We start from the raw sequence: 16,580 nt of genomic DNA on the forward strand, positions 1-16,580 counted from the left end.
TTAGGACCTACTCTTTTTTTTTGGCAAAGACTGATATTTGGCCATTTTGCAGACATAACCCACTGATATCAAAAGAGCAAAATGTATTCATAAAAACGTTCAAGATGTGTAACGAGTGAAAATGAAGGCACTGAATTTCTCTTCGGATTACAAAACAAACTGTCACAAAGAATGCAAACGCATCCACGTCACAGTTAGAGAACCATGATGAGCGTGATGCAGCATGTCAGTCTATCCGTTTTAGTTTGGCATTTCCGGTGTCGATGCATAATAAGTCGATGACCGATGCTGTGAGGATTCGTAAGAAATACATTTCATATATCTTACAATTTCTCTGTGATAACTTTGATGTGTTCCTCCGGTACACAGCCAATGAGAGAGGCAGGAAACTAGCAAGGTCCCTGTTAGCAGTCGGAAGCTGCCGTGATGAAAAGCAATAGCTGGTGTCAAGAACTTTTTTAGCACATCACTACAGCTGGTGGGAATAAATAGTAGCCAGCTGAAGAGGAGCTGGAGCAGGAGGACGAGGGGGGGAGGAGGGGAGAAGGAGGGGAGTGCAGGCTGTGACATAAGTCTATTTGGGTGTGTGACCACAGGGAACCTGGGCTTTCAAATCTCCTCTACACAATACATGCACTGTGTGCCACTGTCTCACAAATCCAACTTTGTTTCTCAACAAGGAGTGTAAACTGTTGTCAATATTCTGATAGCCTTCATCTGCCAATAATGACAGGCAGCCGGCTTCCTATCTTATCTGCGGGACAGGTAGCGCCGTACCTGGGGGGAATAACTGCTGCGATAAAGAGTGTCTGGGCCAATAGAAAGGCTCTTGTCTGTCTGTGAGGCGTTAATGGAGAACGCCACTGGAGACAGGAAGTCCTCAGAAAGTGAAAAGCACTTTATTGCGTACCTGAATGGCCTGGCGTAGGGTTTCTCTCAAACCCAATGGGAAAACCACATTACAGGTCCTTACACAGGGTCATTACAACAGGGCAATGGAGTTCAAGTGATCCATTGCATTTGAATGACAACATCACATCGCTCCATTCATTCTTCCCCCTTGTGTGACCTGACGATGATCCCTGTGGGACTGGGAAGTTGTCAGTGGAGTGATGTGCTCTACTGAAGTTACAGTAGAGAGTGTGCAAGAATGGGTTTATTCAAGTTTTTTCCTCAAAGTGTGCGTGAAAATCCAGCGCAGCACACACGCGTGTTGCCTCGTGCACTCCTCACTGACTCTGAGTTAAGACAGTTGGGTGAGTGACTGTTGCTTTCTTTGCAGCAACAGGTTCATGGACCCATAACCCACAGTACACCGCAACATGACATCATCAAGCCTCTAAAAATGAACTGCAACATCGATCCCTCACAGGCTGACCTCCCATAAGTCAAATATAGACGATGTGGGACATGTGTTTGAATGGAAGTGTATATTTACCTGTCACCAGGAACTCAAGGACATGGCAGCAGCGAGGTTGTATCCAGCCCAAGAGGGGAGTGTTTTTGGGGTGAAAATGAGTTGTAAAAGTGATAAATGGCCCACATTTCTCTAGCTGAGGAGCACTGGAGCTGGCATGGTGCTTTCAGCCAAACAGTTAATTGCTCAGCACAGTGAAGGCCCAACAAAATACTAAAGTAAAGCATCACAAAAAAGAAAAGAAAAAAGTTGAGTTCAGTATTCCTCTCTTCTCCCTCTCTGCCTCTTCCTTTTCTCAACTCCACCGGCTAAACGGCTGCTTCCATCCCCGCCCTTCAAAATTTCCCAGCACAAAAAAATATTTTGTTGCCAGTGGCAACAATTGAATAAAATAAGCAATCACATGTGCTCTTTCACATATTTCCAAAATTAAGCTGAGTCTGTACATAATGGAGGAGTCATCTCATCTGTGCATCAGGATTTCGAGCCAGGATTTTTTTACTTTGGGATAAATGATTGTGAGGCTTGTTTTGACAAATGCAAGGGTACTTTTGAATGAACGTGGTGTGCAGTGGTGCCAGATCAACCGTATTAGACGCTCTGATTATGCCCTGGATTCAAGCTTTGCTCTCAGCACCAATCAAAACCTGTGGTCGATGCATCCCATAATAGCTATGCTCGTCTCCATGGTCACCGCCGCCTGTGTACAGTAGCCCCACCTCCTCCTAAGTGCACTTATTTCATAATAACAAGCTTGCGACAGCTCTCATCAGGCAACCGTGCTCCGAAATAGAGGACAAGGGAAAGGGTGAGCCAGGGTTTGTATTGACTCAATCAAATTTTGTCTCCAGCGTCTAATCCTTTAGAATGTCACTAGTGCTCATACGTCTACAGCTGCCTCTTCCTCCTCTGTCTCTCCTCTTCCCTGCTGTTCTTCTCACCCCCGCCCGTCCCCATGCTGGCCTGTACCTGTACCTGTGGATGTTACTGGGCCTCCCCTGGACCCCTTGCTGAGAACAGTAGATGACACAGTTTCTGGGTCACTTCTGTCACAGTCCAAATGCCACTCAGGGGGGCTGACCTTTCCGGTGGCCAATGCTAGAGCAGGCATCCTCCATGCAAGCTGTCACCCCTGTGGTTCCAACCACAAACGCACGCTCCCTCCATTTCACTGACAGACCTTTTCCCCTCCAAACTCCCCACGCTCCTCTGTGGTATTCACCTCCTCCTTTTTATCCATGACAATACATGTTAAAACATTGGGGATTAATCAAAAATGACAGCAAAAATAGCCTCTGTAAAAGTTGGCTGATGTTTGACATCTTGGCTAAATTCAGGACGTCACAGGCCTCAGTGATGGCCACAGACACATGGTGTATCAGGTCTCACTGGAAGGAACTCCAAATATGCTTCCTGGATTTATTTGAAGGCGTAGATTACACCGAGAGCACCACTGTTTTTACAAATGGGAGCTTGGCTCTAAATGTAATACCTCAATTAGCAAGAATCCCAGTCAACACCTTACTGTTTAACATAGAATACCATCTAAGATATTTAGGTTTCCACAACCATGCTGTTACTTTTAACAGACAGTGACTTGAGTTGCTCATTTAGGGCTGTCAGAAATGGAATATTTCAATGGCCAGGCCGTGGGTGCATGTGATCCCATGTCACATCAGTGTCAGGAGTCATTTTTGCAGGGTGTTCAGAACTCTGAATCTTTAGTTTTTTTGAAGCTCTCGGCTGTGCCTCTGCTTGTCCCGCGCTACCAGTGACTCATACATCACGAAACTAAACTAACCCCCCCACCACCACTCTGAGTGAATTACTGTGTCATAGTTGTTCAGTTTCCCTCAAACATACCATCTGCCCTCCATACTGTCAATCAAACATCCATTGCTTTGCCATTTAAAATCCCCCAGACCATTTTCTCACGATCCATCGTTGTTTTTAAATAACATCTGATTAGCAGGCAGAGCTCCCTAAAAACAAAAATCCCTTCGTATCTGCTTCAGCTCAGGGCAGAGAGGCTGCTCCCCCAGCCCCAGTGTAGTTATTCAAGCCCTCTTAAAAAATCCTTTTTTAATTTCAAACTGGCTGCTCTGACTCTACCAGGAGAACTTTTATTTATTTCCACCCTGTGATGTCTTGCTGGCTGAGGGAGGCTGAGAGGATCCCTACTAAAAGCACTATGCTGCCTGGGGCAGAAACAGGCCAGAGCTCTCTCCACATAAATAACACAGGAGCATGGAGTGAGTCCGTTTGGTGGTCTGCTGGAGAGATCGAACCTACCCTTCAGTCTGTCTATGGTTCTGTCCTTCATTCTCATTCCCTGTGTCTCAGTGGTCTATCTAGCAGCTTGTCTGAAGAGGCATTAAACAGCAGGATGTGGAAGAGATTGGGCCAAGATGTACATCTGAATGGATGGTGGACTGGCCCAGGCCAGACAGAGTGGATGCTGTGAACTGCATCAAACTAATCTGACACATGGGAGTCGCAGATTTAAGAGTTGTAACCAATATTATAATACGAAACAAAATGTGTAACTAAATAGTTCTGCATGTTTCTTGGCAATACTATAACAGGAAAAACATGATTTACTAGAAAATACATTTCCTGCAGAAAATGCATTTCCTGCAGAAAATGCTTGTGAATGCTGAAAAGCTAAATTGCTAAAGCTAAACTGGATTGCTGGCATAATTGCGTAAGAAGAATGTGAAGTAGTTAGAATACCGTAGTTGGAAAAGTGGGAATGGTTTTAATTAGTATGAATTTCATGAAATATTGAATAATATCTATAATGTTTTGTAATCAAACAAAAGTGTTACATTTTTTTAAAAGCTGTCGCTACACTGAATTTCTGGTTAAAGTGTGTAAAAGGGGAAGATATAGGGAATATTGGAAAAGTGGAAATTCTAAAAATGGAGATTCTAATTAATAAAAATGTCTCAAAGCCGAAAATACCAATATGGTATTAACGTTTTTTGTAAAAGCTGATGCTAAACTGAATTACTGGCTTTACTTTGGATGAAGAAGTAACTGAAAGAGTAATTAATGAGTTGATAAAATGGGAAATGGGTGGGTCAAATGGGTAATTGTAATTTTTCTGTCTGGGGAAAAGTGCCGTGTCATGGTATAGGAGAACAGCAGCTGGTCCTTACAGCAGTAATCAAGCCTTGCCCTGGCTTTGATGTTCAATCATCAAACCCTTAAAAATGCAGAAAAGGCATACAGAAGCACTAAACTTAAACAGTAAACAAGTCATAGTATGTCAAAAAAAGTGAAAAAAGTCATAGTATAGTTAGTATGTCAATAAAAGTAATACATAGTATTTAGAAAAAAGTGATAAAAAATCATAGTAGAGTATGTCGAAAAAAGTAATAAAAAGTCATAGTATAGTATGTCGGAAAAAGTCATTGTATAGCATGTTGAAGAAAAGTGAAAAAAGTCATAGTATAGTATTTGAAAGAAAGTGATAAAAAAGTCAGAGTATAGTATGTCAAAAAAATGTATAAAAAAGTCATAGTATAGCATGTCGAAAAAAGTCATAGTATAGAAGGTTGAAAATAGTGATAAAAAAGTCATAGTATAGTATGTCAAAAAAAGTGACACAAAAGTCATAGTATAGTATGTCGAAAAAAGTGATAAAAAACTCATAGTATTATATATGTCGATGAAAGTCATATTATAGTATGTCGAAAAAAGTCTCAGTATAGTATGTTGAAAAAAGTGAAAAAAGTAATTGTATAGTATGTCGAAGAAAAGTGATAAAAAATGTAATATTGTAGTATGTCCAAAAAAGTGATTAAAAAGTCATAGTATTGTATCTAGAAAAGTAATAAAAAAATAATAGTATAGTATGTCGAAAAAAAGTCATTAAAAAGTCAGTATAGAATGTCGAAAAAGTGAAAAAAGTCATAGTATAGCATGTCGAAAAATGTTATTGTATAGTATGTCAAAGAAAAGTGATAAAAAAGTCATAGTATGTCGAAAAAAGTCTTAGTATAGTATGTCTGAAAAAGTGATTAAAAAGTCAAAGTATGGTATGTCGAAAAAAGTCATAGTATAGAAGGTTGAAAAAAGTGACACAAAAGTCACAGTATAATATGTCGATAAAAGTGATAAAAATCTCATAGTATACTATGTTGAAAAAGTCATACTATAGTATGTTGAAAAATGTGATAAAAAACTCATATTTTATGTCGATAAAAGTCATAGCATAGTATGTCGACAAAAGTGATAAAAAACTCATTATAATGTCGATAAAAGCCATAGTATAGTATGTCGAAAAAAGTGATAAAAAACATTTAGTATATGTCGAAAAAAGTCATAGTATAGTATGTCGAAAAAAGTGATAAAAAACTCATATTTTATGTCGATAAAAGTCATAGTATAGTATGTCGACAAAAGTGATAAAAAACTCATATTATGTCGATAAAAGTCATAGTATAGTATTTTGAAAGGAGTGATTAAAAAGACATAGTGTAGTATGTCAAAAAAGTAATAAAAAAATCACTGTGTAGTATGTTGAAAAAAGTCATAGTATAGTATGTCGAAAAAAGTGAAAAAACAATAATTTTTTTGATTGTCGAAAAGTCCATTGTTCTCTTCAGAGCAACCATTTGGGACATAGAGTGACACGAAAACAATCTTCAGACTTAGAGTCTTCTTCAACTTTTCTCTTCATCTATTTCATTTCTTTATTCCTGTAGTATGTCTTGACACTAAGTGCACCCTGTGGGATTAGAACACTCAACCTTCTGCTTTCTAGTCATTCTTTTATCACCCTCGCTACTTTACCTGACAGTCAAGTGTATTCTTTCGTCATATTTGTCTCTTTGATGTTGTATATTAGACCTCAAAATGTCATAGTATAGCATGTTGAAGAAAGAGGGATTTGAACACTCAACCTTCTGTCTTCAAATCATTCTCTTATCACCCTAAGCTATCTAACCTGATACAAACCCAATGTTTTTGGCATATTTGTCACTTTCACTTATTGTACTGGACCTCAAAACTTACTGAAACATATAAGATTTGAACACCCAACCATGTCTTCCAATCATACCTTCAGCACCCTAAGCTAAGTGACTTGACACAAAGTTTATGCTTTTGGCATATTTGTCTCTTTCACTTAGTATATTGGACCTCAAAACATACAGGATTTGAGCAATCAACCATCTGTCTTCAAATCATTCTCTTATCACTCTAAGATATGCGATCTGAGAGGAGAGTTTAGGATTTTGTCAGATTCGCCTCTTTTACTTAGTATATTGGACCTTAAAACTTAATGAAACATATAAGGTTTGAACACGCCTCACACACTTGTCTTCCAGTCAAACTCTTATCAAACTAAGCAACCTAACCTGACACAATGCTGTTTTCTTAAAAAAGTCATAGTATAGTATGTCCAAAAAAGTGATTAAAAAGTCATTGTATATGTCCAAAAATAGTCATGGTATAGTATGTTGAAAAAAGTAATAGTATAGTATGTCCAAAAATAGTCATGGTATAGTATGTTGAAAAAAGTAATAGTATAGTATGTCCAAAAATAGTCATAGTAAAGTAAGTCGAAAAAAGTGAAAAAGTCATAGCATAGTATGTTGAAAAAAGTCATAGTATAGTATGTCGAAAAAAGTCATAGTATAAAGTATTCAAACCAGGAGCTGCAACACGGTAATTGATAACCGTCAACACTGTGCTGCGATTTTCATCGACTTGTCTAAGGCAGTATGACACTGTAGACCATAATATTTTATTAAACAAACTGTCCTTCATTGGTTTAGATAGTCTTTCCATCAGCTGGTTTTCCAATTATCTGTCTGAGAGAAAACAGGCTGTTGTCTGCAATGGTGTTTGATCCAACTCTCTTGTATTAAGTAAATGTGTTCCTCACAGGTCTATTTCTGGTCCACTTCTGTTCACTCTATATATTAATAATATTTTCCTCCCTTCGCCTCATCGTGATGTCCATAATTATGCAGATGATACAATTTTGTATAGTTTTGGCCCCACTCTGGCTTCAGCTGCTGCAAGCCTGCAAGGTCTCTTATCAGCCATAAGTTTGTCTTGAATCTTGACAAGACAAAATGGATTATGTTCTCTAGGTCCCCTGGCCTGGACCCCTGTCCAAGTATTCATACACTTCATGGCGGGCAAATTGAAATTGTAAATTCATATAAATACCTTTATATATAAACAATAAACTTTCATTTCAGACCCATGTGGAACATCCAACCAGAAAAGTCATAGTATAGTATGTTGAAAAAAGTGATAAGAAAGTCATTGTACAGTATGTAAAAAAAAAAGTGATAAAAAGTAATAGTATAGTATGTCGAAAAAGTCATAAAAAAGTCAAAGTATAGTATGTCAAAAATAGTGGTAGTATTGTAAGTTGAAAAAAGTTATAGTATAGTATGTTAAGAAAGTCTGGAAGAACTCCACACAAAACTGTTGAGCCCAGACTGGGTATTGAACCATGGTCACAGTCTCTTCTGCTGACTGGTGTAGCTGGAGCATTGCTGACCACTAAGCCACCATGTCACCAAATAGCATATGTTGAAAACAGTCATAGCATAGTATGTTGAAAAAAAACATTAAAAAGTCATAGTATAGTATGTTGAAAATTGTCATAGTATAGCTTGTGGAAAAAGTGATGGTCATAGTAGAGTATGTTGTAAATTGTCATAGTATTGTATGTCGATAAAAAATGATAAAAAGTCATAGTATATAGCAAGTCAATATTTTTTCTATAATGAGTCTTGTTGTTACTGGATGCTTCTTAAGGATAAAATTGCTCCACACCACTGGTGTTCCTGGCCCCAGGAAACAACCTCTCCAATCTGGCCTTATTTGGAGAACACTCGAGTGCCCCATTGTTGTGACAAGAACAATGAATCTAAAAGAGGTGGGAGACGAGGGCTATGAAAACACAAAATAATGATGTCTGGCTCTTAAAAATTATCAGATGGAAGTTTTTTTTCTATATTTGCACTCACATCATGGAAATACTGTCAGCTGACGCCGATGTCGGCCCTCGCCTTTGAAGTAGATTTAAAAAAGCTGTATTTAGTTTGCATTGTGTACAGAACCTAATTTATAGGAGTTGACCCTGACTCCTCTTTTGTGTGACAGCCATCTTGGAAAACAATGGCAGGAAGGCTTGAAACTTGAGGGGAACTGAATCTGCTGTTTTGCATTTTTTTTTCTGTTCTTGCTCAATAGAGAATTTTCCCTCCCTGAGTAAAATAGCTCTGTTTTTGTGTCCAACAGGAGCCATAAACTGATGTCTAAGCATTCCATGGCCAGGCAATAGGGCTGAGTTTAACTGGACACATGGGGACAGTTGTTTTGTACCACATGGAGCAGTGGGGGGGGTGCCTGACAGAGGAAGCCATGGCCGCCTGGCGACCCCGCAGTGACCCACTGGCCTCCTCATGGAGGGATCAAGGCCTATATGGGAGCCGGCTGAGGGTTAGAGGTTTAAGGGTAACAAATCAAGCAACACTTTAGTGGTATTTAACCCCCACATACCATATCTCTCTAACTGTGTGAGCGGTGCATGACTGTGCAGAACAAACATAGAAGGGCTTATTTTGATTCTATATAAGGGGAGTTCTTCTCAGTAACAGAACTGGAGTGGCTCAGGTTTGGTAATGATTTCACTGTTGTGAAGACATGGAGAACATCATTTCATTCCCTATACCTTTCACCTGAGGTCTGCTTTAAATTCATCTCTCTGCAGGCAAGCGCTGATGGACAGCTATACAAATACTCTGTACTGAAAGATCTGTGCATTAGAAAACAAATGATCTTCTTTACTCAGTTTCAATACTGCAACAGTTAAGGAGCACAATACATACACACATCTTGTTATAAAATGCATTCTCCCAGGTGGTGGCAGGGTTCTTCAACCTTTCACTTTCTTTCCTCTTATCGTTTCGTGTGCCATAAAGAAGCGGACAGGACAGGGACCCCCTATAGGCAGTGCATATCTGCCTCTTAAAGCATCACTCAACTTTATGTTCACTTCTGGTTCCCCTAGCCCGGCTGTGTTTCTTCCATTGGTATCTGCTCATAAAAAGGTACTGAGGTTGTAAAGAAGTGCAACAGACAACTGCTGGATAGTCACACACCTTTACACGGAAATCAGGGGTTTCTAATGTACGTACCTTGAGGCACTCACAAAGCTTAAAGTATATAATAAACATTCATGACAAGAGCACATTCAAAATCAAGAATCAAAACATATTTATTAATAATAAACACACATACAGTACAAACCCTTACAAATGTTCTTTTAAATGATCACAGTGTAAAGTATAGAACGTAACAAGGACAGAATTTGTTTTTACAATCCCGGAAAGCACTCAGGGAGGCGACACATGGACCTAATCACTTTGCATTTTGACTGTGACCTCAGATTTCTTGCTCAAAAGACACCCTAATTCGTTGTGTGCAGAAGACTGTAACTTCAGGCTACTTGACTTGCTATGATGTTAGCAAATGTTAGCTAACACAGCTCATAAGATATATATTTAGTACAGACTTTAGGCCAATAAAATAAACCTAGTGAACTATGATCAGTGCTGAAACGATTAATCAGTCAGTCGATACAAAGAAAGAAAATGTATAGACTATACATAATGATATTTATATCACTGCAAATTAATATCTTTGGGTTTTGGACTGTTGGTTTGGATATTGTGATGGCCTTTTTCTCCAACTTTTATACACTTAGCGATTAACCAATTACAGTTTTTTCCGATTGCTAAACAACAGTGGGCACAACTGGAGTCACATGTGCAAAACTGAGCTAAACAGTTCACATCACCTGCAAAACAGGCTCAGTGCAGCCAAACACTATGCACAAGCCTCACTGAGATAACAAACACTGTCACTCAGAACACACTGAGGGTAAAAACACTAGCATCAAACACCAATACAGAAATTACAAACTTTTTCATCTTTACAGTTTGAACAATTTGAGTGACTTGACACTACTCAACGGTTTATTTAAGGAAAAAATATAGATTGTATAGCATACCAATTTTTACATAAGGTAAAAAAGAAGGAATGAAAATCAGCAGTTTTCTTCAATATAGTATTTTGTCTCTAGTAATTTATGGAATTACTGGGGAAAAAAAACTAAAGGTACATACGTAACAGTACCAAAGAATAGTGTGACTAATCCTGCCTAGCTCCAGCATCATGTGGCAAGTTTTCTTCATCACATTGGATGTCTGCATCATCTCTAAATAAAAATGAATGTGGTGTTTCTATTGCTTTCACCTCCATTACTTTCTGAAAAACAGTAAGAACACAGTTTTACTATTGTAAAGATAGTGTTTTTCACTTTTTTTATAGCTGTGTACATAACCTCAGACATCTTACCTGGACATATTGGTATCTTTGCTCTTTTACCTGTTTCTCTCAAACAGTACAGGGTATAATTGTTTCATTCTTATTTCGTGTTTGTATACAAAAAAAGGCTTTCTGAGCTTTCTCTGTATAAATACCGTATATGTTCACTAACTAGTTTAAAATAAGACACCTGCTTAGGCTTTCAGCTAAAATTGCAATCAGCAGTGTTTGATAGGCACCAGACTGAAATCTAGGCTATTCTGTTTTGAATGTGTGGTTTACAGTTTTGACAGCAGTGTGTTAGCATTTGAACAAAGTGCTGTAAATCTACAGTGTTGTGCACGTTGTGGTTAAAGTCATGGGATAAGTGTGTAGAGTTCTGAAAACTGTGTTCAAGCAATGAAACAAACTAGAGTTTGGTCCACATGAACTGCTGTTGTGCAGACTGTAGTTAGTGTTTTGCACATGTGACTCCAGTTGTGCCCACTGTTGTTTAGCAATCGAAAAAAACTGTAATCGAAAAAATATTCAACAGTAATCAATGGTGACAAAAAGTACAATTTGAAACGTGTATTATTCAACCGTACCTTTATTCAACACCTCACAAGCTAGCCAAGCAGAAAAACTGAAAACACCTGTTATGTATAGCATCGAAAGCGTTGCCACTTGAGAATTTGTACCCAAAATATGAAGATTTATAGTTCATTTATTATAGTTAATTAAGACAACACTAAAAAAGTGGATAATAATTATGTGATGAAATGTAGTTGCAGTGTGAACCCCTGCTTCAACCCAATGTGCTAAAAAAACAACAACCTCAATACATTCAGTAGAAAAGGTCACAGTGAGGCCATTTTTAAACAGAAATGATTCTGTTTACCCCCCTGAAGAGTGACTGAGAGGGCACTGAGTGACGCAGGTGAGAGACAGGCCTCCACCCAGCCCCCAGACCGCACCTCTCTTATCTGCCTATGGAGTGGAGGAGGAAAGAGTGACAAAGGCCAGGGCTTTGGGTGTGATAAGGAAGGGCCTTATGTCCTGCTTTGGCCCTGGCTCTCACCCAGGCTGTCCGTTACTAGAGGCCATCCAGGGGCCAGGAGCTGACCAGCAACTAGGAAAGCCTCCAATACGGTGTTTTCGCAAACAGGTATGAATCTGACCCTGTACTGTCAGATATACAGAAAGATGGTGTGTGTTTACATGTGGTAGCTTTGGGGCAGTGAAAGAGAGGAAGGGAGAGACAGACAGAGACGGAGGGTCAGGTGAAGTTCAGGGCAGATTTTTTGCCACTGCAGGAAAGCCAAATTGCTCCCGGATCTAGATATCCATCCCTGTTCCTACAATTCCCGCCTCCTTGTCTTCCTCTCCTTCCATCTTTGTTTTGCTTTTCTCACTATTTGTCTTTATTCTGGCTCTTGTGGCAGTCGGTCCTGCTCGGCGGCATGGCACAGGGTGACGATGTCTGTAGGGAAGCAGTCTTTGAGCAGGATACCTCGGTCTCTCTGGCAGTCCAGCTCTCCTATGAAACCATACCAGTAGATCACAAGGCCGGGGCCAAACCTGCGGTGTAAAACAAAAGAAACAAAGCCCGTCTTTTGTTAGTACATCATGTCTGACAGTTCTGAAGTAGCTATGAATCGGTTGCACAGTTTCTTTTAAACTCATATCTGCAAAATGCTTATGGCTGTTGATTTTGGATTTGGAAGGCAAAACAAAAAAAGCAGTAATAAGTCAAGTAAAAAGATAGAAAGATGGGACACAAGCAAGATTGATATATGAGAGATAAGGTCCTTAGGTATTTTCCTTTGATCACCATCCAGGAAACGTGTGCTGAAACAAACAAAAAAGCCACCAGGAAGATTAAGATGTTTCTGACAGAGTGATACACACTTGATCACATTACAATGGCGGTGAAATAACAATAATCGGAGAAATAACAAAGCTCTACACCAAGGCCTCCGGATCCTGTCATCCGAAGCCTTTGGCACATAACAGAGCACACAGAGTTCATCACAAAGTCTGAGACTAAAACACACTGTATCTGGCGGCTAATGTTAGCCAATCCAACAGCGTCCAGCTGTTTCATTCACAGCCACTTTGAAAGCCAGAACAACTTTGCCTAAGTTGGCAAGCACTGCAGTTCCTAAAAGCTATAAATAATGACTTGCCAAGCAACTGAGAAGTCAAGTTCAGACTATTTAAATATAAGACGTTTTTTCTTCTTCTTTCTATCTTTTGTTCTCTCCCTCACATCACTTTGCTTCTATTGTGTCTTATTGACACTGTAGCTACTGTACACCCGAAGGTCTGCTAAAAGGTGCAGAAACAATTAAAACAGAGGAGTTCTTCATAGGGAATGTGCAATGTTATTTCACTACTTCTCCCCACAAAGGCAATAAATCATCTTTCAAGCTATTTATTATGCCCCAAAGAGCTACCGGTGGCCCCTCTCTGCCTCATATAGATCATACCTATTCTTTGAACATTAGCTGCCATGCATAAAGACATGTCACAGTTGAACTCTGAGCGGAGAGCACCTCAGCCCCCACATGCAAGACCAGATTCAAGGGGGATGACAGTGCTCTGGTCCCAGACACTCTATCCTCAGACAGTTAACAATGTTGTGAAGCCTCTGGAGACCTAGACAGGAAGCTAGCCAAAACGCCACAGAGAGCAACAGAAGTTCAGCTCCAAGGTAAAGTGCATAAAACCTTGAACCTGTGATCAATCATTTCATATTAAAATACAGACTCAAACACCTTATGGTGTTATTTTAATAATAATTAATTGAATCTTTAGTCTTAGTCTTTAGTTATATGGTTATAATTTATGAGCTTATTATAAAATACTTAGATGTTTGACCCTTGCAACTTCGGCAGGGTATTCTAACCACATAAATTATAAATGTGAGTGCAAGAATCAGTTGTCGTGACATTGCCAACTATGTATGTCTACTGTTGACTGAGCCTTGAGGCAGTGCATGTTTTACATACAGTACTTGTATGGAGACAGAGACATGCAGGAAAAATATATGCGACTACACACGCACACACCGCTCCCTCCAAGAGGCCCTTGCAGCAGTACATGCTTCTGCACCCCATCCCCAGATTCTACATTGTACAGTGTGTGATTTACGGTGCTGTATCTATGAGCAAGCAGGCCAAAGCTAACAGCCCTGGAGAAAGCCCACAGATGCACACTGAAAGTTCACCACAATGTCACACTCATAGCTCAGCCTCTCAGCACTGCACAAAGCTCAAGCCCCCAAACTCTCATCGTTTCCATGGTCCACTGCTGCACATGGCCGCCAACTCTTAATATGGAAATGTTATGGAAACAAAACCTAAACATTTACATTAGATGACTTTGGAAAAGGGGTTATGCTCTTCTTTTTATTCAGCCGCCGTGCTGTATGTATTTCCTGTGCTCTGGATGGGGAGGTGAGGCTGAAAAGGGGAGAAAAGGGAGACTCGTCTGCGCAGAGTGGAGAGAGGCAACCTTCTGAAAAGGTTAAAACTGTACATCAACAGATAAGGCAGCGGTGTACAATACATCATGTCCCAGCTCTGTCAGGGGAGGCCGAGCACAAATTGAAACAAGCAAAATTATAAACACAGGGGAGCCATGTCACCAAGGCCTTTCCATACCGTAAAGAAAATAAATGGACTTTGAATCCTACTCAGAATTAATACAAGTCAATACTACAGGGAGCTTGAGGTAAAAATCTAAGCCTGGGAATACAAACATCACGGAGGTGGAAGGGAATGGTCAGGAGGCCAAGACTGAGCCTGATGAGTAGAAAAAGTTCCATTGTAAAGAGCAATTATAAACAAACAGTTTATAATGATGCCATATATAATTTACAGTCCCTCTGAAGTTAGTGTTTATAACGCCTGACAAAGTGACTGGAGGTTAAGTTTAAATTTATCTGCAAATTATGGTTTATTATGTGGGCTCGGCTGGCTCATCTTACCATGCCGTGTGCTTATTACACACAGCACCTCTAAGTCAGAGTCAGCCTTCAAATAAACACCTAACTATGTAACGAGTTGGTGAAATTGTTTGTGAAACGTAGCTAATTTCAGCGAGGGGGGCCCACTTGACGAGCCTGGGCGTGGATTGCGGCTGCCAGCCACGCTTTCGTTAGTGTTAATGAGCGGGTGGTGGTCGCATTTAAAGCAGGTGCCAAGCAGCTTACTACGGCAGCTTAATGAGAGCAAGGCACTCAGGAACAAAAACTCTCGAATGGAGGAGAGGGAGTGTTATTAGTGTCTGCCTGCCCACACACACACACCCACACACACACACACCCACACACCCACACACCCACACACACACACACCCACACACCCACACACCCACACACACACACACACACACACACACACACACACACACACACACACACACACACACACACACACACAGCGAGTCATGCAGCCAAGCCTCACACAGAGCTGGAGCACTGAATTAAGTCTCTGCATCTTTATATGCACAAGGCATACACACACAGAGCACCAGTAAAAATATGAACTGCAAAATCTAATAAAAATACAGTAAAATACAAACTGTACCCTTCAAAGAATGTGCAAACTTACTCTCTTGATTTTATGTATGCCGTTCTCATTTTCTGAGAAATTTAAGGTTGATAGAGGTCATACACCCCCACCAAAAAAAAACTTGCCGTTTAACATTTCTACCGAACAAACAGGTAGGCTAATTTGATCTGCCACATTTGGTGAAAACAAAAAACTGGGGGCCGAGCAGTTCTGCCAAAGCACATTACACAATATGACAAATTATCAATAAAATCAAGATGAATTTACGCTCAACTTTAAAACACCGTCACTTCATTTTACATACTGCGCAGACCCATTTTAAACAAACGCCCCAGCAATGATTTAGACAGGGTAAGCCTCTACCTGAGCATGAACTCTATGTCTCTGAGGTTTCCCCACAAAGACCTCTTTGTTTTCAGCATCCATACATCAGGTCATAAGGTAGGCCCACTAAAGCACTGCCAAACATCAGCTTTAGTCAGCCTTTTCTCTGCTCCCTGAAATTCAGGTATGGAACCTGCTCAATTTCTTTTAAGACAGAAAACATTAAGAGTAATTGGGGTGAGATGTATAAAGGGATAAAAGTTTCTGTGTCGGAGACAGAACGACTATGTACAACAACAGCAAAAGACAGAGATAAAATGTGTGTATTAGTGACAAATGACCTGCTCTTTACCAGTGAGTCCATGCTAAACAGGCAGCTGCCTATAGGAGTTTATTTATAGGGTCAGCTAATGGTTGTGTGATGTTTTTGTACGTGTGGAGGTTTAGAGGGGGGCAGTGACCCAGGGCCTGCATGCCAGGTGATATGGCCCCGTAGCTGATCACTGTACATCCAGCATGTGTATTTTAATGGCCTTGCAGTAGCTGTTTGTAGCAAGTCAGCCAGCCTTATGATGAAGACGCCCTGATAACACAAGCTTCCGTGCACACAAATAGGATATTTAAAGGCTGGCTCTGCCCGGAGGGGCGTCCACGAACAGGGCGGTAAATAATCCCATGCTCCAAACTATACATCCTCCTGTCCATAAATAACACAAGTTGAATGGAAGAGTTAACCTCCCAGAGACAAGTGATTAACATGACTAGAGCTAAGAATAGAACATCTTCTTTTCTCTCAGTCACATCTTTCACATCTTTGTGGGCAAGGAAAAGTTTTAATTCTGCTCAGGTATGTAAAACACAAATACAAGGCAGTCGTAGCACACGATCGTATGTTAAATAAGTCGCCCAAGCCTACA

General features: G+C 40.1%; 1 protein-coding gene across 2 annotated transcripts in view; it reads right to left on the bottom strand.

Moving 5' to 3' along the window:
- Positions 1-11,351: 11,351 nt before the first annotated feature.
- Positions 11,352-16,580, bottom strand: part of cdin1 (CDAN1 interacting nuclease 1) — a 53,967-nt gene continuing 48,738 nt past the window's right edge. For both annotated transcript variants that reach the window (XM_028566794.1, XM_028566792.1), the window contains one exon: positions 11,352-12,340. In XM_028566794.1, the coding sequence (XP_028422595.1) occupies positions 12,184-12,340 (157 nt within the window). In that variant the 3' untranslated portion in view covers positions 11,352-12,183. The remainder of the gene's footprint in view (positions 12,341-16,580) is intronic.

The sequence above is a fragment of the Perca flavescens genome, chromosome 20 (genome assembly GCF_004354835.1).
Source record: "Perca flavescens isolate YP-PL-M2 chromosome 20, PFLA_1.0, whole genome shotgun sequence".
NCBI lineage: Eukaryota > Metazoa > Chordata > Actinopteri > Perciformes > Percidae > Perca > Perca flavescens.